This window comes from Calliopsis andreniformis, chromosome 5, assembly GCF_051401765.1.
Source record: "Calliopsis andreniformis isolate RMS-2024a chromosome 5, iyCalAndr_principal, whole genome shotgun sequence".
NCBI lineage: Eukaryota > Metazoa > Arthropoda > Insecta > Hymenoptera > Andrenidae > Calliopsis > Calliopsis andreniformis.
Window position 1 is genome coordinate 19,179,059 of NC_135066.1, and position 23,925 is coordinate 19,202,983.

The 23,925-nt window shown below is 34.7% G+C and overlaps 1 protein-coding gene across 1 annotated transcript in view; it reads left to right on the top strand.

Moving 5' to 3' along the window:
• Positions 1–23,135, top strand: part of LOC143179660 (uncharacterized) — a 41,530-nt gene extending 18,395 nt beyond the window's left edge. The window contains exons 3-13 of the mRNA XM_076378974.1: positions 8,802–8,938; positions 9,366–9,538; positions 11,184–11,454; positions 12,665–12,787; positions 12,858–13,028; positions 13,735–13,895; positions 13,970–14,220; positions 16,078–17,679; positions 17,760–19,639; positions 19,706–19,819; positions 20,335–23,135. Of these exons, the coding sequence (XP_076235089.1) occupies positions 8,802–8,938; positions 9,366–9,538; positions 11,184–11,454; positions 12,665–12,787; positions 12,858–13,028; positions 13,735–13,895; positions 13,970–14,220; positions 16,078–17,679; positions 17,760–19,639; positions 19,706–19,819; positions 20,335–21,501 (6,050 nt within the window). The 3' untranslated portion in view covers positions 21,502–23,135. The remainder of the gene's footprint in view (positions 1–8,801; positions 8,939–9,365; positions 9,539–11,183; positions 11,455–12,664; positions 12,788–12,857; positions 13,029–13,734; positions 13,896–13,969; positions 14,221–16,077; positions 17,680–17,759; positions 19,640–19,705; positions 19,820–20,334) is intronic.
• Positions 23,136–23,925: the final 790 nt, after the last annotated feature.

Below are 23,925 nucleotides of genomic sequence, written 5' to 3' on the forward strand. Positions count from 1 at the left end.
AAGTATTGTGTGAACCAGATCAAACCGTTCATTATCGTAGGCCTTCAAGGCAAGAATTTTTTTCAATTCAAGAATCCACCTGAAAAACCAAAGAAACTCGTGTAGACAATTTTTCTTTCTCTTAATTTATTTGACAGTTTATTAGTAGAATGAAACTGACCTCCATCAATTGATAAAATAATAACCCATAGAATCTGAGCAGTTCTTCAAATTCTCACATAGTAAGCAATTAACACTCGAACTGTCTGAATAATAATGGCACTAACGGCATTTAATAATATAACATATTACTAAAGCCGAAAATGCGTATGAGACCAGGTATGGTTTATTCCAGTCTGACTAATTAGAACTGCTCTCCTTTCGCGACATTTCTTTCCATAGTTTTAGTACATCGTACAAATGATAATAGACATTGTAAACATCCAATACTCATATACAAGCAAACTACCTCGCAAAAAATTAACTGAACATAAAAAACAAGATTCCGTTACCGAAAACTACTAGAATGTAGTATAAGAAGAAAGCAATCAAAAAGTTGAACCCACTGTGGCTTATAGCTCACCCTGTAGGAACAAAAAGGATTATTTCACTTTATGTGTCGAATTTCCAATATGTCCTTGAGCAAGAATGACCAGTCGCTGGTGAAATTACGGGATGATATACTTACCTGTATCGAAATGACTGGATTCTCGAAGATGGAAATTCGGCTAAACCAGTTTTCGTCGCGCACTACTTTCGAACGTAATCCGTGCAGCTGGATTTTTATGCAATGTGCTTGAAATTGTAATTGCATTACAAGGATATTTGCTTTTTTCATAGTATGCGTCTGATGGGTCAAGGTTTCATGCATAACGTCTGGAGTTTTTAATATTTGGGGGATTCAGGGATATTTGTGTCTTTTATATTATGTAATTAATGGGATAAGACTTTATACGTAACTTTTGAAGTTTTTAATATTTGGCCATTTATTGAGTGAAAGTGAAAGAATGTTACCGAGCTTATGAATATAAGAGAACCTCTATTATTCAGAATAATGAGGAGATGGAAGTAGTAAGGAGAACAAGTATTTGGAAAAACTAGAAACGTTATTCAATTAATGATGAAATCGTATAAATTTTGTTGTATAGGTTAAAAAATTATACTATTAGGTTGAGAATAATGTAATGTAACCCTTAATTGACATAGTGGGATCACAGCAATTCTACTACCTCATTTTTAATATTTGTTGTGTAAAATATCAGTGAATAACTTACAGATAATCATACTTTACTATTATTTTACTATTATTATTATTATTATTATTATTATAGATTTATTGTTATTAATAATTTTTGATAATGGAATGGTAATAATTCTACCATATTATATTGTAATATTGATACCACACTATTTAAGGGTTAAAAACGTTTTTGTCGAGTGATTTATGAGCTACATTATTATGAAAATTAATATAAATGCAAGTTACTTTACTGAAATATTGTGTTAATCATAACATAAATTTTAATTAAAAATATAATACCTTGTGATAATTGTTTATTGAAAACTGTGTCCTCTATCAACATCAACGAATTTTTACATTCGTTTCAACATGAAAACAATTAACTGTTCATATATCCAGCTTATTGGAATCTGGCTGCACTAATGCATCTGCACGTAGGGGGGTTTAACCCCACTGCGAAATTTGGACAGCTGTCCCATCTAGCAAGATTTAAAATAACTAATGTCATACATTTCTCATTCACGTGCCGAACTAAATTTGCCCGTGTATGTGTTAATATAAAAAATAATATGAAACTTCAGAATAATTTATTCATACAATAAGGAGTTTAATATCGCTCATATATGACGAAAGTGACATATCACAAGCAAATGTATTTACTTTTGAGGTTTCCCCAGTTGTGTCAGTTTTATTGTCTATGAGCGATGTGTAATATTTGTTTTATGTCCAAAATCATTGGCGATATCAGTAATATCGTTATCGTGATTTCCCCAAACCTGAGAAGATCATACATTTTTTTAATTTCGTCCTTTGATAAACTTATATAGAAAGTAATGGAAGGTTACACCACAGGCATAACCTGGCGTAACTTATGTAAGCGTTTAAACGCAGAAAGATGTGCTCGGCAACGCGTGGATCATAAATAAATATAAATAACTCAAAGAATATTTTGTATAAAATCATAATAGTTTTATTTGATAAGAAACATAACATTTCCATAGTAACTTTCATGCGCATATTGTATAACTTGTATTTATTACTTTTATTTTATTTTGTATTTATTAGTACATTGTGTTACTTATGCATTCTTACGTGTGTTTGATACTTTGAAACGAGGTTCTGGTATAAGTCACGTGTGGCTCATCTCTGCCCTGTTCGTGGATGCCGTAATGGTGAAATTTTTGTAAGGGCAGGTGCCGCTGAGTTTCACAGTACTCGAAACTGCACAACTAAGAACAGCGTCCCCTCCCTCCCCCCTTTTAATTTTTAAACAGATATTACGAAAATACGTAAGTTTTAAATATTGGGAGGTGACGTAATTGCAATAGTGAGCATAATAGTATAATTTTTTGATCCATATAAAAAACTGTGAGATTCTATCATAATTTGAACATTGTTCATTGTGAGTAGCAGCAAAGAAGTGACAAACTTTCATTTATTAACCTACGCAAAATTTGTTCTCGATTGACCTAGACCACTTTCAGAGCGACGCAGGTCGCGCGCAAACACCGTGATGTTGTGCCGTATCTGACTGAGCAAGTTATTGAGTGAGAAACGCTGACCATTACGCGCGTACCCACACGCGACAGAGTCGCTCTGAAAGTAATCTTATATCTTATAATAATTAATTTCTTAATTGAAATGTAGAATAGTTTATAGAACTATTATTAGGTCATTCCATAAATAATATTTCCAAAAATCATTATGTTCATAAAGAAATAATGAACGCGTATTCTTATTTTTAGTTACAGCTTATTCAAATATTACATTCTACCACCACTTCCTACCTAGCATAATTTCTGGAGCTCTTCTTGAGGTAAAGATCAAGAAAATTTAACTTCTTCAACATAAATCTCTCCGAACTGGTTGTATAAGAAAAAAGGTAGTGACTCTATATGAAAAATAAAGTCGAAAATACACAATACAATTTTTCATAACGTGCTTCGTTTTCGAGAAAATTGAACTTAAATTGCGATCGGGTACAAAGTAAGTAAGTTTTGGGTACTTGAAACCTTGAAGAGTATAGTAGTAGCTCGATTAAGAACCGCGGTTCAGCTTTGGGCGGAGCCTTTGTCGTGACTGGTAGTCGATTCGGCTTCCTTTGCTCTTGGCCGCGGAGATATATAATTGATACACAACAGTAGAAGCAAACAAAAAGGTCTCACTCGGTCGTCGATGCTTGAGCTCGACACCCGCAATTAATGATGTCGTAAAAGACAAGCATAGCATTAGGGATTAAGAATAAGAAAAATTGAAGTTTCTTATTTGCAAACGGATTTTCACGTAAGTGACATTAATCGATTCCTTGTGCTCTCCCGACGAAAATGATATCAAACACGACGTTATTTCGAGTATTTATAACAAAGATACTTAATAACTCAGTTTGTGGAAAGAAAGAGTTTACTCGTCCGTACTCCGATGTACTAATTCGCTGCATATCATTCATCCTTTATTATATATATAAAGAATATATATAATAGGGAATTATATATTATTTTACATATATAAGTACATACTAATGTTAAAAAACTAAAATATGGTATATATCTCGAACCCCATTGAACACCTAGGGCACTACTTGGAACGTCACATTAGAAAACATCAAATATCCTCTAAAGAAGATTTAAAAAATGCTCTTATGGAAGAAGGGAATAAGACCTCATTTAGCGTAACAGCGAAATTAGTAAATTCACTGCCAAAAAGAGTCGCAGCAATTATAAAATCAATTTAACTTAACTTAACTGTTTATTTTACTTCTTCATTGTCAAGTAAATTTAATTTCCACGTTCTTCTCATTTTCTAATGAGTTTTAAAAAATGTAGCAGCTGTACGAATATTTATTGCTCTTATATTTCGATCAATGTTTTTTTCTCTCTCTTTTTTTTTGATAATTGCAGATTATTCGACCAACTAATTCTTTTGCACTGTATCTGTTCTAGAAATTTCCGAGAATATGTACAAACTCGTTTATAAAAAATTAGTTAATAAACTACAATTTCACAGTATATTATTCGAAATTAGTCGGTGTATGAACATTTTTTATACCCTCTGTACATACTTGCTACATATTGGGAATAATTCTTACAAGTGTAATAGCTCTTAATTTATTTAATTTTCGAAAATTATTTGTTTAAGGAAAAGAGTGAATAATGGGGAATTAGTAAAGTTTTGTACTTTTCGTAGCATTTGATGCGCGGACGAGCATGACCTTTCTTTCTACAAACCAAGTTTTATGTATCTTTATTATAAATAATTGAAATCATGTCATGTTTGATATTATTTTCATCGGGAGAGCACAAGGAATCGATTGGTCATTTGCAAATAAGAAACTTCAATTTTTCCTATCCTTAATCCCTAATACTATCCTTGTCTTTTAGGGCCCCTTGTCCTCGGGCGTCAAGCTCGAGCGCGAAGGTTCTCAGAAATTGGTTACTCCGTGGCACATATCAAATAAAGTAGTAGAAATAGCCGCAGCTCTCGATCGAGTAACTACTGTATACAGAGTAAAGGAGGAACACTCACGGTCTAACCACTGACTTTCTCTACTGTAAGCTAGAAGCACTCCCCTCTGCGCATTTGTCTCTCGAGTGTCTAAAACTGTATTTCGGTACTCTTGTCCTCGGTAAAAATTCAAAATTAATTTTCTCAAAAACGAAGCATGGTATTAAAAAATTGCTTTTCATATTTTCGACTTACTTTCTCATTTAGAATCACCAACTTTCCGTTTGTACCACTTATCCTACATACTTATACTCCTTATTCAAAGAACCCATACTTACAAGCTCTTTATAATTTTGTTGTATCTTCTATGGTTAATTAGAACTATCCGCTTCTGCTTAATTGCCATTATTATAGCATGGTGCAGAGTTAGTTCTGGATAATAGAATACATATACCAATAATAGAATATTTAGATATTGGGATATATACTTGGATACTGGGTCTTCGGATATGCGAGAAACTACTTTTCATACACATATAGTTTGCTGATCTGTGTTGAACAATAGGATTTTCGTGATCCTCAATCATAGAATATTGTATAGTTGAAAGACGTCGTTAAATTAGAAAATAGTACACGCGTATATAATTATGAGAGCGCCAAATTTCAAGTTTTGTTACAACAATTTAAAACAAAGTCATCAAGCACGTTGGATGCGGTGTCGGTTCCTGTGGACCGACATTGACATCGGCTCCGTACCCAGCGTGTTAGGAAACAATGTTTTAAAATTTCTAAAAAGTACCTATTATAGTCATCGCCATCCATGGAAGCATATGAAAACAATTAATTGTACTTTCATTTAATAGCGTCGCGGCGACTGTATAAGGTCATTAATAATCTCATGTAAAAGAAAGCGGAACTTCTCACTAACACTTTTTGTTGACATCATGAAATATAGATACTTGACAACTGAAAAATATTCTTACAAGAATATAAAGTTGTACAACATTTCACTTGTCATGCAAAAAGTAAAAAATGAAGTTACTTTCAATAAATATAAAAAAATAGCAAGAATGAATTTACTTCAGTCCACTATTTTAGCGAAATCGTAAATTTCAAATCATTATAACAGACGAGATGTGAAAATTACGCAGTCGATAACAGGAAACAATATTTAGAGAGAAATGAGAATATACGAGTAGTGTTCATTGACAGATTTATCCAGACCTCTAATTTCCTGCTTACAGAAATAATTGAACTGGTTTTCCCAGCTAAATGTTCTTTACTTTCTCTCTTTTTATCATTTTAATTACACTGTTGTGGTCTCTGAGGATTAATTAAGAGTAACTGAAAATTACAAAATTTACAGAGTCGTAAAGGAAGGTATGATACATTTAAGTATTTGCAATTAAAATTGTTTATACTGAAATAAGTCCACCAAAAATTGTTGAGTTAGTAAAACGTTCTTCTTCATATAATTGACGATTCTCTTTATGTATTTATTTCTCGCATACTGACGCTGAAATATGTAGGTTACTATTATTAACAAGACTACTACATATAACCTTCCCTTTGGGATATGTCGTCGTTTCTCCATACTAATTGGTGGTTAATTAAATCTTTCACAATAGAAGTCCGAATGTATGTATGCAATAAAGTATACACCATTATTATATAATATACAGTAGCGCTCATACGTATTCAAACGGTGTCACATGTTGAGAAAGATACAGGTTTCTTTGCATTACACTTGTTTTGTATTTTTATTATATTTCAAAATTAAGTATATACATAGTAATTACAGTAATTGTATTTTTAGTAGCAATTAATGGTTAATCTGAGTAATAAATATCAATTGCTACCAATAAATCTGTAATTTTCCAAATTTGTGAAATCGTTCGGATACTTATGAGTGGTAAAGTATATAAAATTATTATACAGAGTATCCCAGTAAAAAGTACCACCTTGATTATCTTTTAAATTGCAAGAGTAATAAAACAATTTTTTAAATAAAACTTGTTTGATATTAAAGGGGTCATCATATGGTCATGTCCATTTCTTTGTAGGTGGAATCTCTGAAGAAATGTGAAGGTTACTTCTGCTTTTATAAATGGCATCCTACATTTTTCTGTTTAATATTTGATAATAGTTCTCAAGACGAATACAAAAACCTATAACACAAGGTCATTCAAGATCATGCAAAAGAGATTATAAATAATAAATAAACTCACTTTCTTTAGATGTAATATTCGAAATAGCACATGGTATAATAAATCGTGATTATGCTTGTACAACATGTCCATGAATGTTTTCCATAAGAAGTAAGTGTAAATGTGTCTCCAAACGTGTCATAGAGAACTTGCATTACTAGCAACACGTGTACAGCGTTGTATTAATGCCGATGGATGACATTTCGAATATTACATCTAAAGAAAGTGAGTTTATTTATTATTCATCATCTCTCTTGCATGACTTTGAATGACCTTGTATTATATATATTTCTATTCGTCTTGAGACCTATTATCAGATGCTAAATAGAAAAATCTAGGATGTCATTTAGAAAAGCAGAAGTGACTTTCACATGTTTTCAGCGACTTCACCTACAAAGAAATGGACATAACCATATGATGACCTGTTTCATATCAAATAAGTTTTACTTAAAAAACTTTTCTGTTACTCATACAGTTTAAAAGATGATCAAGGTGGTAATTTTTATTGGGACACCCTGCATAATATAATATAAGACACCAATGGAAGGAGAATTTATTTTAGCTACATTCTACAGTAAATTGTAATATTTTCATTTATTTTTACTTAAATTTATTCAAAAAGATCAACATGTGCATTTATAATTCCTGCGAGTTATATTCGAAGTAATTAATGGCCAGTACCTAAACATAACTTCTTCACGTACAATTTCTTTGTATGACACGTTTGCTGCTTATCTGAAACGACAGGCTGTCCCAGAATGCCAACCACACAGCACCTGTTAACGGAACATAGATCTATCACGCGATGGTGCGTGACCGGCTACTTGAATAGAAGCCTCACTACGCACTAACGCATGATCAGCGACGACCGTAAAGAATGCACGTGTCAGATGTATCAAGAAACGTGAAAGGGTTAAATACTTCAAAAACAGGTAGTTTTATTCCGCTAAACAGTCGCACATTGAGGCTTGGTACCTATCGGTACCTTGTGCTTTTTTCAAAACAAAAAAGTGTAAAAGAATGACAGCAACAAGCTATAAATTTCACTTGGTACTTCCGGGGTATTTTATGTCTTGAAAAAGGCGGAATTAGGATAGTTTCTCTTGCTGTCTGGCTTTTATTGTACCTACTACAGAAGTGAAACTACGGCATTTTTCAAATTCCAAATTCCAAATAAAAACAATTGCAATTACATACATTAAGAATTAAAATCAAAAATGAATTGTGTAAAAAGTAAATATGAGTAGGTATTTGTAATAGAGGCGATTTGCTGGAATGTACGTTCGCGCAACTATAAAGAAATTACAAATTATGAGAAAAGCATTTTTGAAAAGTAGGCACATCGCAAAAAGTTAAATAAAAAATATGGTACTAATTATTTTTAAAGGCATTTCGGAAAATACAAAAGCAGTTTGTACTAAGGTGCTAAAAATATAGGGGAGAGGTGGCACGAATGGGACACTTTTGTTTATGACAAAATAACAAAAAATATAAATGACTATTCTAGTTCTAATTTTTACCATTACAAAGATAATAATGCATAGTACCAGTAAGTTCATTTCTACATTTATTGGTTTAAGTTTTTACTTTTTAGAAAAGTGAATTTTGATAGTGCAATGAATTGATTGTATTGAATGGGACAGTGTAATAAAACAAAATAATATTGACATGAATTTTATAGTTATTGTTTTATTGAAAACATTTTTTTATCAAGTTAGCATTTATACCGGAACAATCGTGATGGCCGTTACAATTAATATCCTCTACAAGTGGAATTATTCAAGACATTGACAATATATCTCAAGGTTGTTGAAATCGGCGAGATTGAATTTTTGTGTAAATAATGATCAAGATCTAGCTTAGAAAAAAAGCCCTAATCACTGACAAATTTTCATCAGATCGTAAAATATTATATTTTAATTGATATTTTCTAGGTTTCGAAAACTTTCGGAAATCCTTGAAGGAGATTAATCCGGCTCTTCAACTCACCATCTCTGTGGACGACCCCGAAAAGACTTTCGGTTTTAACCAGCAGGAAGCTATCGATTATCTGATTAAGATTCTGCAAAAGGTAATGGATATTCCTATATAATCATCATTAATTAGAGATAATTAAAGAGAGTTTCATTCAAATAAAGATATGGATGTTTTATTTGGGTTGCATCGAGTGTCCAAATGCTTATGAACGGTGGTGTGGATAGTTTTATGTGGATATGTCATTATACATTTTATATTTATATATACATATATCATATATTCATAACGGAAGCAGATCGAACACTATATTATAAGACATTTTATGATCCATTTGAGGTTTTCTACCACCCTTTAAAATATTAAAACGTACACATATTACACCCAGTAAATAATAATAATAAAGAACTATATTATTCCTTAATGGTACTTCATAATTAGAGAAAAACAAAGTCGATGTTGCCCTTGTTAGATAAAAAGTTGTGAATTGTTTCTAATCGAATAATTTGCACTTACTTCCGCAGGTCGATGCAATTGAATTAAACATGACGACTGGTTCGAAGGAACGTTTGTCAAACTTCGTGAAAAACTTGAGGGACGAGATGATGAAAAAATCTTACAACAAGAGAATCTTTTTAGTCTTGCCAACTAAATCAGAGGAATTGGCTAAACAGTTTGATTTAAAACAACTTTCTAAGTAAGGACTGTTTAATTACCTACGTGATTAATTAACTTTAAGGTGAAAGTTAGTGTTGCAAATGAATTAAATTAAACGCTTAATTTCTTAGAGGGGTAGTGTGTTGTCTTGATATAAACTCTCGACTTCAAATCAATTCGAAGTATACTTATTCGAGAGAAACTTATTAGATTTGATTTCTCAAAGATAAGAGATAGGTGAAATGAAAAAATAGTTTGTAAAAAACGTGAGTGTACCGTCGAGGTTATATTGAGACAAAATTATTCATGAATTATCAAGCAATAGGAAGTGTAGAGCATAATATACACTTCAAATAACAGTTGGAAAAGGCTATCACAGAAGCTATAGATGATGTAAAGTATTAGAAAAGTCTTTCTTGAAGAAAATATTAAATCTGCGGAGATTTGTAATTACTATCAATAATATGATAAGTGTAGGATAAAAGTAACACTAGCTTGACAACTGTGACGGTAAATGTTGTCTACTGAATCGTCCCATGTATTATTGACTAAGAATAAGAGAACAAGCGAAAGAAGATTCTATAAGCTACCCATGTGCCCGTTTAACCTTGTATCAGTTGTAGAATCAATAATGCGTCAGGAATGCCGCAATCTGATACATCGATTGATTGATTGCTTACAAACTGATGTATTTTACATTTATAGGATTCGTGAACTGTTACTGAAATAGTCGGAATTTTTCACTAAATATGAATGAGTAGCAAGATACGAGGAACGCCAGCGAAAATGAGAATGAGATGATTTATAATAAAAATTGTCACATCAGTGATGGGAATAAAATCTATAGAGAGTCATTTCTAAAACTATTTCAGAAGTGTCAGTGGCAGTTCTCTATAAGCTTTTTATTTACAACTGTTCATCTTTTCAAATTATGTATTCATAACTACTCAGTTCTTATTCCATTAAAGTGTCATTTAGAGCTCAAACATAAAGTTCTAGGAATTCAAATCCAAAAAGTGAAATGAATATGTACACAAAAAAAAATATCGCGAGTGTAAAAATTTGAAAATTTAATAATTTGAAAACGTCAAAACAAAATTTGAAATATTAAAGACTTCTATTCTAAATATTCGGAAATTTGAAGATTTTGTGATATATATATTTGAAAGTTCAGTAATTGAAAATTTATAAAATAAATATAAAAGTAAAATATACACCATAATAATTTTTACGATTAATTAATACTTTATTTAAATGAATTCGTGTGTCACTATATTTTTTGTATGAAGCTAACGTCAAATACGATAACAAAACCTGTTGCGTAAATAAGGTAACACTAATAGAATCATTTATGATTTTATCTATATTAGTAAACTCTACATAATACATGATTCTTATTGCATAACAATGACACGCAGAATATTCAATCAAATATAGATATGTCTGGGAAATTCAAATTCAGAGTTTCTCTCGAAAAATAAATGAACAATTCTTAAGATATTTAAATGATCATGTAATCATTTTATGAAGTAAGTATTACGCTTCAAGCAATGATTACATTATTTCCAATTATAAGCTAGTATCGTATATCTTCAAGAACGATGTATACAATTTGTAAACTATTGCTTACAAAATTCGTAAGCATGCATTATTGTAACTAAATAACTTTTTCTCATTGTTGCTAGATACGTGGATCTATTCACTCTCCCCACGCACTACCTGGTTGAGGATGATGAGACCTATCATACTTTCCATCCTTCACGATTGATGGGTTTATTCGACATGTACAATGCTGATAGCCTGATCGACTTAGTGAGTGGATTAGGCGTGCCAAAGAGAAAAATTCTAGTGTCAGTGCCAGCCAGTGTCCACAGGTTCACTTTGAAAGATCAGAACGACAATGCCCCAAGGGCATTAACTGAAGAAATGCAACCAGTCGTCATTGATCAGAAGCAGGTGCGAAGACAAACAAATTTTAAAGGAAGTTTGCTAACATTAAGGATAGATTTAGCATATAAAGACAATTTGAAAAATGTATATTAACATAAGCTATACTTATCCGTATGCTGGAGTTATAGCTAATTTCGTGTGACAATCATTCTTCTAGCAGATTACAGTAGTTAAAGTAATTTCACCCAACTATTTACAAACAAAACAAGAGATCAGATAACTGGATAAGGTATCTAGCAAACCAGAATAACTTCTGAACAAATGGAAAGGTTAATACAACGAATGATAAAACATTTATAGGTTTGTGTTCAAATACAAGAAGATCAGATACTTCTTGCGAAAGTAAGCAGATACAATCTGTTAGAAAACAAATTCGTTATACTTCGAAAATAAGGATCAATAGAACATATCTGTATTATAGGCCGAAATCTGGAATCACCTGCTAATACTTATTGAAACTATATTACATGAAAAAGTAGTACAGTAATTTTGGCTCGAATTTAGTATTTCAGTATTGAAAATAATACATATACGCTCTTCGTATGCGTCTCCATTTTTGGAGAATCTATCTATCCGTTCTTTGTATTATGCTTTGTTGACGAGGAATTCCTCGGGACTAAAAGATTTGTATTGTTGCTAGAGAACTTCTTGTCAGTGGAGCACTATATGTAAGTGTCCATTTTTTGAGGATGTCGATATGTACATGCTCTTCAGGGCAGAAGAGTTAATTTCATTACTTTAATAGCAAGAGTCCCACGAATGGGAGCTATAATCGTTAGATAATAGAACATTAAAACTATAAACTTAAAGTTTCAAAAGGTCGACCATTATACAGTGTTAGTTTTAAAAATTCAACTTCTGAAGTTGATTGGTAGTTATTTAGAAGTTTGACTTCCTCACCGATTTCAATAGCCTTGAAATATATTATCAAGGTCATCATTCTGAATATCTTTTTCTTATATATATTACCACTAGTCAGTAGAATGAGTAGATTAGTTAACTTAGATATTTAACAAAGTAATTCCAAACTTTTGACTGATAGTGTTTGTTTATATGAACCTCTTCTGTATTCTTTTCGTGCGTTAATTCCATCCCTAAAGTAATTCCCATATACATATTGTGAAACACCCTGTATCTAGATGAAGTTTGTATTAAAATATTAAGGAATTGAAACAATAAATTCTGCAACGTGATAGACTATTTTTTCTGTTTTTAGCTGTGTGATTTGATAAGCAAGGATGAATGGACAATCGAGAGAGACGAGGATCTTACTGCTCCTTATGCATTTAAAAACAGAACGTGGGTGGCCTTTGAGGACAAAATTTCAATTGCCATAAAAGTGCGTATCGATACTACTTTAATTTTCGTCTTCAAACCAGAAAAATCATTACCTTTTAATCGCTTTCTAGGGAAAATACGTCTTGCTTCGGGACCTTCCAGGACTTGCCATACGAGATATAGAAAATGACCTCGAGACGAAGTGTGGCGAGCCTCTTACTCATGAAATTCATCACTCATTTATTCAATTTAAAAGGAAGTCGAGGGCTGCTATTTTGAATGCTTTGGAAGACGATTTGCATGTAAATAATAAAATATACCATAATAATCATGAGTTTTGTATACGAGTTTACATCGGCCGTTAAAGATGATTTCCTCTTGACTACTAAATTTTTGAAGCGCATATTCTTCATTTAATAGCACGTTACTAAATCCTGCAATTATTGAAAGTTGGAATTAATTAAGTTTTCGTATCAAAATTTTTGCGACATTATCTACGTCATGAAATGTGATTTAAAATTGAACTTAAGAATATGCATCGACACGCCACCTTTCAGTGAAGTTTTAGACATGCAACTTGTACTGGTAGATGGCGACACGTACTGATGCTAACGTATGTTTAAATCTGTCACGGTGGCTAATTAACGTAATTATGAAAATATTTCACCTTAGGACTGTTTTTAGGATACTTTTAAGTTTTACTTGTTAATATAAAAAGTATCGAGATATAATAGGACCTCAATTAATTGACATAAGACCAAAATCGAAACTATAATATCCCTTTGACAGTCAATTTTTTCATTAAATTATCTTACTATAATCTTAGCATTACACATCTTACACATCATACACACATCTTAGCATTAACACATCAAATAATAAGGAAGAATGTACCTAACTAAGGTTTGGTTAATCGAGGCTCTATTGTATCTTTGAAATTTTTCGTTTCTTTATGATTTATTATAATTATTGCATAGAACTAATTCCATAACTGGTTTTAAATGACAGCAAACTGATCTCACATATTCAACCAAAGCCAAATCATCCACATTTCGAGTCGTTCGAGTAGTAGATACAGAAGGACATATTCGAGCCATTCGCGAGAACACTCAAACTGAGTTCACTTGTTCAAGGCAAGGTTACTTCGTTCATCCGAAGAGTTGCAACAGGTATGTTCAACACATAAAGTATAGATTAAATAAGTACTATAATAATAATAAGTTAATTTATATTTCTTATATAGATTTTATCGATGCGTTAAATTCAATCAAGAAGTAGAAGACTATTCTGTATTTGAGTTTGATTGTCCAGCTGGTCTGGCTTTCGACGAACACACTGAAGTTTGCGTCTGGCCAGGATCATTATCGCAAGGATCCCCATGTCCTGGAAGCAGTGAGATCGCGCCTGTGACTCGTGTAAGATTCGAGTGTTCTAAACCTGGATACTATGCGGATCCTCAGAATCCTCGATGGTTCTTCGCCTGCATAGATTTGGGTTTGTATTTCTTGTATACATATTAACTAGTTATGTATAAAGCTTCAGCCTTTGAAGATTTAAAGTTTACCTTATAAACTAGCTTTGAAGACCAACATTATAGGAACCTCAAGCTTTTAGAGCGTTAAGATCCAAACTCTATTGGTCACAAGGAACATTATTTAAGTGTCCGACGTCGATTTTGATAAAACTTTGCAAATTTAGAGACATGTCAAAAATATTCAGTATATATTCTTTTGTAGATGTTCAGGTCGCGGTATAATGTAGCGTTAACTACCGCGAATCTCGTCGTATCACTCGTCAACTTAATATTGAGTGGCTGTTTTCGGGTGATCTTGATCTTGACTTGACCTTGACTGTTCATGGGTGATTAATTCAAAAAAAAAAAAAAGAGAAAACTTCATACACAAATTGTTCCTCGAACGGACAGACTCCAAGACTCTACTCGATGTCAAAAATTATTCGAGAAGTTGTAACTTATTTGACTGTTCGAACACTAGAACGCGGATTTCCGGAGTCCGTTTCCTTCTCAATTTCATCCCTTCTTATATACGATACGGGGTGTCAAACTTGGTCTCGACGTTGTCAAAAATCGATATTGATTGGCCATCGACCTGAGATAGGAGGATCCCCTAGCCACTCCGAAGAGGGTGGACGCAACGCCCTCCTGGTCTTCTACGATGGTAGAGGACGGTCTTCAGTTGATGGTGGAGAAAGGAACAGTACTGGAGGAAATCTTCATCCCAGGCTGAAGGCCGCGAAAATTAGGGAGGAAGAAACGCGAGAGTGTTCCGCAGATATTTTATTGCTATATTGTCCCACAAGTCGGCGGCAACCCTCAGATAGTCCGAGGCGACGTAGACTGTGCGTACTGTTACCGACTGCGGGGCAGTATAGCCCTCAAGCTATTGCTAAAATAGAAAAGTACACCGTCCGGCGAAAACACGTAAATTGTTTTATGACAACATTTGCCAGATGTGGAATTTCAAAGTGAAAATGACGAAATGGAAGTCTGAAACGTGCAGTAAAACAAACGATTGTTTCGCCAAACAGAACAATAGATAAATGTCTATGTCTAAAGCAGTGCTGCCCAGTAGTGGAGCCCCCCACTCGCTTGCTTCCACTTTAAACGGTTTCGTTAATCTTCCAATAGATACGTCATTTATAGTTCATGAGCTTTTTTGATGACAGACTAACATATCATGTCGGCTTTTTTAACGTCACGTCGTATGGTTTCCCAACAACCTGACTGAGAGAGTCTACAGGACTCACGACCTCGCTTAGACAACGCTGATCTATAGAGTTAGAGTAATCCTTAAAGTAGAAACTGAAAAATATATTTTCCATAGTATTTTGGGAATATTCTGTATAAACTGCTCGTTGGAGATGCTAAATACGTATTTTTACATAATGCATTTAACTACGTAGACAAATTTTCAAAATGTTCGATTTTGCAACACTCACGTGAGATAAGAAATAGATATTTTCAAAAACTGTTTACGCTAATAAATCCAGTGTTCAGAAACTCATAATTGTTTAATTTAAAGCTTTCTTTACATTCAATGGCTTCTAAAATATTAGGCGAAATATGGTTTCTGTCTCTAGCTTTAGAAGCAGTTTTCATCCCCTTAACGCGGATTTGGGCCGATGAAGAAAACAAACGTGTCGAATATTTTTGGCTACTCTCTAAACTTGCCAAGTTTCATAAAAATCGGAAATTATCACCTTGGGTTGTTCCCTTGTTAGTTGGGCGAGAACATTAATTAGCAAATACTCTTCAAAGTGTACCTTATTTCATACTTAGTTACGTTAATGTTAAACACTGTAAAAGAAAATTATTTTTATTTGTAATTTTAGGTGGTCCTGAAATGATGGCATTCGAATTCCGTTGTCCATATGGACTGATATTCGATGAAAACAAATTAATTTGTGAATGGCCATGGTTAGTAGCAGGTTATTCAGATGGTGGCTACACAAGAACGGAATATAGCGGTGAATATGACGGTCAGTTTACCAAGAACACTGGCGGATACGTCACTGGAGGTTTACCACATGCATATTCAGGAACAACTGCTCGGAGTGGAGTTTACACGGGTACAACATTTGGCTTTGGACATACCAATACTGAGTTTCACAGGCCAGCTGGTGTTGGATACTCAGGTTCCAATATTGAAGTAGCAAAAGGAAATACTGGAAGTGGAAGTGACATAAGAGCTAATACTGAAGGTTATAATGCATTAGGGGCAACTGGGATAAAGTTAGGAACAGAATCTATTAGTGGGCATTATGGAAGCTCAACTGGCACTGGCAATACAGGATATTCTGGAATAACGACTGGAATTTATGCAGCATCTGGAGGCATTAAATATTCAGGAGGAACTGGAGCTGCTCAGGTGCCTACTGGTTTAAGTTCTCCAGGAACCGAAAATACGGTGCACTTTGGTGGTGATAGAAATTACGGAGGAACAGTTGGTACTGTTTATGCAGGATCTACACATTTAGGTGGGCAGGGATTGTCCAGTGCAAATGGTAATCTATATCCAGGGTCGACTTTTATTGGTCATGGTGCTGGATCAGGATATTCAGATTCCACGAGTGATACTCATATAGGATCTATAGGCACAGGCTATACTGGATCTGTTGCTGGAAAATATGCAGGACCTACAAGTGGTGCTCATGCCAAATCTGTAGGGACAGGCTACATTGGCTCTGTTACTGGAGGATATGCAGGATCGACTAGTGATACTTATGGGAGAACAGGCTATACTGATTTGGTCACTGGAGGATATTCAGGATCAGCAATCAGTGCGGGATCAACAAGAACTAGCTACACTGGATCTACTATCGGACTACATGCAGGAACAATAGCTAATGGAATAGGATATAAAGGATCTGCTACTGGAGACTATTCAGGATCAACAGACAGTACTCATCCAGGTTTTCCTACCGAAGGATATGCAGGATCACTTAATAAAGGATATCCAGTATACACTGGTTCAAGTTATGCAGGATCCACCAAAGGATATGCAGGATCACTCAATAAAGGATATCCAGTATACACTGGTTCAAGTTATGCAGGATCCACCGAAGGATATGCAGGATCAAGTGGAAGTCAGGTTGAAGTTACTAGAACAGGGCCGTCCATTACTCCGGGATACTCAGTAGGAAGTAATACATTAGAAACAAAGGAAAACTATCCCGGTTCGTCTAGTGTTCAATATTCAGGACTTTCTCGTGGTTTAACAGCGTCAGGAATCAATTATTCAGGTGCTACTGTATCAGGATCATCTGGTCACGAATATTCTACGCAAACAAAATTACACACAGGATCTAACCAAGGAAATCTTCATGAAATTGGTCAACCAGACACAGTTGTCACATTACCAGGACAAATACCAATTTATGCATCCAGTAGCCCGACAGACACACAATTAACATCTGTTGACGTAGGACATAGCTGTAAGTATCTCCCATAAGAAACATTCATTTTTTTCATACCTACGATAAAATTATTTAATTTATTTAAATTAATTTTGCAGCTGGATCGGTTTACATACAAAAACCAGACAAACCGAATGTTCGTTGCACTTCTTCCAATTGTGAGGGAAGTACTCAATTAGGTGATGGAGTTCATACAATAGGCGATTACGCTAATCAATATAGTATTTCATCTGGTTCTATATTCCCTACCTTACATTCCCAAGTGGGAATTACTACTTCTGGCACATCGGTTTACCATGATCATAGTGACCAGTTAAATACTTCCAGGGGAATTGGAAGTACTGAAAATTTAAATACCACCTTATTTGGAAACACCATACCTTCCACCGGTACGACATACCATGACGTCAATGTCCCCATTCATGGAATCACAGGAACTGCTGACATTAACACGATAGTAACAGGAAACAATATCCATGGATCGCCTGTTACTGGAGACTCTTCCTCTGGAACAATTAAAGCGTATGGAAACACTCCAGGAATTGTAATTTCAGGACCTATTGATCAAGGTACCACAGTAATTGGTGGCAGTTATCCAGGATATATAAAAACTGGCTCAAGTTCACCTGGTTATGTAATTGACGGAGGAATCAAGACTGTGTACGGTGCTTCAGTTGCCCCTACAACTGTAATATACGGTCCGTCTTCCGATGGTGTAACATTGACTGGATTGTCTCAGCCTAAGACTATTATAAAAGGAACATTGACTCCTGGAATTGTTCAGACAGGACAAACAGCACCTGGTGTGTCATTAACTGAGTCAATTGATCAAGGGACAGTTGTCGGTTCTACAAGACATCACACTCTTATTGGGTCAGTAAGATATGGTGATATGGAGCAACAAGGAGGTACTTCCAGAAATTTCACGTATGACACAAAAATTGGACGCTTACCTGGAACTTATACTACTGGTTACCAAACGAATGAATACCACGAAAATGTTGGACGGGGTACGATAAAATTTAATAACGGTGACGTAACTACGAAGTACACAGAAAATGATATTCCTGACTACAGACCAGATGGAGGTACAATTCCTCTTGATATTGTTATCTCTGGATCTCCTACGCCGTCTGGATTCACAAAAACTGGATCCACAAAAACAGGTTTCGTGACTGCTGCTTTGGGTGGCCATGGTAGTTACGTGGTTAGTACAGGAAAAACGTATCCTAGGCCCAATCAGAGTAACATAGGAGAGAAAGCATTTGAAGGTAACGTAGCAGGATACTCGAAATCATCAACTGAAAGTACTCTAAAGGCGTACCCAGGAGCTACTGCAACACCGTGTGATGACGTTAACCACATAGATACCTCTAAGGTTACCTCGAGTGCATCGAAATTTACAGGCTATGCGTACTCCAAACCACCTGGAGGTAACATTCTTACAGTTACATCACCAACGCCATTTTTAAATGTTGAAGTGTACAAAGCGCCACAAATTATTAGTTCTACGCCTTCATCTTCCATTCCACACATTTACTCCGGATCTGTAGACGGACAATATCAAAGCAAAATACCTGGTGAGTTCACAAGAGCACCAGTGTCTACTATCAGGCCAGTAACTTATACAACTGGTTCACTAGACAATTTCAAGACTGCTTTTGAAGCTGCCAAAGTTCCTACTGTAATATCAACTCCCCAGTCAGGAATTGACACTAAGTACAAGACTGTTACCTCACCAACGTCAGTACCAGCCTTTATCAGTCATAACACATTCAATGGAGACATCCAAACTGGGTCGGTGTCTGCACAAACCCTATCTAACTTTGGAACAAGAACTTCACAACAAGATGGATATGAACAGAATTACGTTTATAGTACTACACCTTCGTCCATCTTCGGAGTGGCGTCGACATATGCTCCTATTAAGCCCAGACCATTTAGTTCCTCATTTCCGTCCGTTACTGAAAAACCAGAGGTAAGATTTTACTGTAATAGTTTAAAACCATATTTGTAAATTATTTATTATACCTTAAATTTTTAGGTTAATTACGTACCTACTCAGCCGTCTGCTTTTGGACATTTCGATTCAACATCGAAGAGTTTGTTTGGACAGAGAGTGACACCTTCTGTTATTTCAGACACATTAAAATCACAGGTGAGTTTATGAATACTTCGTAGACGATTTTCTAAAAACTAGCAATTCATTTGTAAGAAATTGTATATAAATATGGAGGGACTATAAATACAGAGTATTCGGCTACAGATGGGAGAAATTTTAAGATGCAATTCTAGAGGTCAAAATAAAACGCAAATCAAGAATGATGATTTGTTGCTTGGGGCTTCGTTAATTATTTATAAGCAATTCAAAATTTGGTAAAATCTGGCTGTAATCAGGCAAACTGTCTTACAATATCGATCGCATCGGGTACGCGACAAATGGCAGTTGATCGAATCGCGATGGTGATTTTTGCCATTGAACAACGAATGGCTTATCTAATAGAGAGACAGCAAACCTCGACGGTACTTGTATCGGTTAGATGATTCTGCGACGCACTTTGTCGAAAATCGAAGGGTATTTTGCTGTATCTCTGACGATTTAACTTTTATAAGTGAAATATTAGAAAGTAATTTTGTAATTTTAGAAAGTAACTTTGAGATTTCAAATTTTAGACTCAGTATCTGCCAAGTGACTCCATCTCTCCAGAAATTGGAGTAACCTACAAGAAAGTTTTTCCACTGCCAGATATTACCTATCAAACGACTCCGATCACACCTATTACTTCAACGAGTGGTTCTCCAACCAATGTCGAAATTTCTAGAGATGACGTCGGAAAATTTGTCACCAATTACAACAGGGGCACAACAAAGTATGTTCCAAGTGAATATGATGTTTACGAACCTGACTTAATTGTTCGTGGTGACTTCACGAGAGAACAGTCATTCTCCATGTCACCATATGGAAAAGTCTACAGTTCAACGACGTTAAATCCATTCACAAAGACACAATCACAATTCTATGGTTATTCTAAACCTTCTTCCGTCATTACATATCAAACCACTGCTAAATCTACAGCCGTAGGAAAGGCTAAAGTAATTGTGAAATGGAGCGATCTACATCCTCTTCTGCTTGGCAAGCTAGGAGCTGAATGTACTTGCAGAGGGGATCCTTTCGCAAACCTCCGAGGACCAGGTTCTAAACTGATCAACTCATCCAAGGGCAAGGTGGATCTCTCCAATTATGACCAATCTGATATTTACGTAGATCTCGAGAAAGATGGTTCTTACGAAGATGATTACGTAACCAATTATGAATCCTATTCACCAGAACCAGTCAAAACCAGGAACGAAGCATCTGTTCCAATAAACATTGGAGTTTCTCAAACTCCAGAGAAACCTTCGTCGACCTATTTACCTAATGTCACTCCTGACAGCACAGCTCTTCGTGGTGGTATTTCAGAATTCTCGGAAAGCAATTTTAGAGGTTCTCCGAAAGTTGGATTCTCTACCAATTACAGATCCGGCAAGAGTGTGAACAATGCCGAGACTCCCAAGAATTCCGATAAAAATGGAGGTGCCTCTTTCGATCGTTATGGTCCAGGAGGACTTCGTGATTCAGAGGAGATCTTAGAGGGCGCCACCAATTGCGCCAGGCCTGGATTGTTCCGGCATCCTAATTTCTGCAACAAGTTCTACGCTTGTCACTGGGACCAATGGAAAAAGAAGTTTACACTACATGTCTTCAACTGTCCAGTACATCTGAGTTTCGATAATGATGCAGGTGCCTGCAACTGGCCCAGTATGGGGCCAGCTTGTCAGGATGATAATTTATTAGTTTAGATTACTCATTGTCGAGAGCTGAGGTTCTTCTTCTCACAGTCTCTTGTAAACGCAGATTAATTGAATCTTGATCCTTGGAGATATTAAAACTCTTGATTTATTGAAAGTGTGGAGAGACATCTATGCCGAATTAATCAATCTTGTGGTTGTAAATATGTAATTATTATTTTGAGACTTATGATTTACCTTAAAAAATTGTCAAGAAAGAAATCGATTAACCGACTTTGCATCAAATACAAAAGTGGAATAATCTTTTAAGGGTCAATTTTTATATTTCTTAAAGACTAGTATTAAATCAGGATTTGACTTTCAGCCAAGATTCTACTGTACTTGTATTGTTAGTACGGTAAATAGTCGAGAACCTGCATGTCAAAGATCATGGGTAATTATGAGTCCGTTAATCGAAGTCCTACTGTAGTAGTGTAGTTTGTTTTAGATTTAAATTTATGTAATATCCAGATAATTCTGCAAAAAAAGCTTCACCTTAAAGTGCCATTACAAGAATTTTGAGCAACATTAAGAGAGAATATTGTACAATAAATTTTATAATTTCTAACCATTGAATTAAAACCGCCAGATTTTTGAGTCAGTGATACATTCTGCTTGACACAATTGGTGATTCTCAGTATCCATTTTCATCAATTTAATTCTGACGTAGGTTACTATCTTCAGTAACATTAGCGACACCAGCCTTTTTCACGTTTGGAATATTCAGTTATTTTCCAATATTATTAATTAATTAATTTTCCGTTAATCACATCTTCTGCAGCAGAAGTCTGAATACACACAATAAAATATTTAAATACTCATAGACGGAGAATTTATTTTAGTTAAATTCTGTATAACTTGTAACAGTTCATTGGTTTTCATTTTAATATACTTGGGAATTACAATGCAATTGACAAAGATCGACATGTTTATAACATAACGTTCAATAAGGGTTAAATTTTTCAAAGGCAGGTAATAAGCAATTAACTATTATGTACATATGCTTACCTATGTACTGCTGAGAGCTGGCAAGTTAGTGACCGCGACGAAACAGAAGCAAGACAAGTACTTAGCAAAGTCCACGTAGCCTTGTCTATGTCATTATTCTGCTTAAAGGGGTACGGTAGTCTCGTGACTTTTTGAGACTGACAGATCAGTATCTGCTATTACACTTTCTGTTATAGAAATAGTATTACCTACAGACATGCGGCTATCTAATGAAGGCAAGATGAAGTCACTCTATGGCTCCAAACTGGAAACGCGAGTTACAAAGTTTCCCCCTCCATTATATATGTTACTATACCAGCCACGTGTACGTGACCTCGGTATTTCGGACAGTTGCCAGAAGTCGAGAGAGAAGCCAGATGTGACCCTTACTCTTTTGCTGTTGAAAAGTTAAGATTCAATTCTTCAAAATGCTGACAAGCGACACGAGCCAGACACAATCTTTTCATTTGCCTAAATATTTCCTTCTTTCGATCTGAAAAAGGGGGCAGCGGCGGATCTAGTCTTCAAGGGGCCCGAGGGGTTCCAAATTTCTGGAGCCCTATTAAAATAAATAAGTTATGCAGAATATGTAATGCTTTATTTTTATGTAAAATTAAATACACATAAAATTAAGAATATATCAAGCAGTTGAAAAGACATCTGTTTTGCATTTATCACGATAATAATGTAGCTATATAAGTCAAACCCTAGGTGTTAAAAGTTAACAATGACTCCGTAAACTGGCGTAAATTATCATCTGATTTGCTTGAAATTTTTAGCAGAAATTGCTAAGACTATTCTGTTTATTTACACATACGGAATTTCTGGTTAAATGATGCATATTTTTATTGTTGTATGGGGAATCCCTGTCCTATGGGTCGTAAGGTAGCTACCTAGCGCCTGTGCGTAAATCCGTTACTGATGCGGTCCCCAGAGATTTTTATAAAATTTTGAGGAATGAGTTATGAGATCAAATGATAACATTCTGGGGAATATCTTTATGTGCATTTTTATAAACAATTAAAGCATTGTCCGTATATATGTACTTAGAAAATAATAGTAGTTTCCAGAAAGGCTGTTAGCAGGTGCGGATGATGATTTCTTTCTAAATGACAGGTCCTGTGTTCGATACCCAGGATGCAGAAAGGATTTTTCTGTTTTCTATTAAGTATTTAAATTGTATGTAACATTACTTCACAAATACTGCAGTTTTAGTAATACAATTTTAGGTAGTAGAAATTCCTCGATAAAATAAACATAAAAAGGCGAAAGGAAGTTCAAATGTATTTATTCTATGTGTTAGACAACATACTGTTATATGCAATTTAAATATTTAAAAAAAAAATAGTTCTTTCCATACTGAATATCGAACTTGCAACGTGTTACTTATAATGAAATTATGATCCGCAGCTGCCCAACCGTTTGCTTTGAGGATACTACTATCTTGTA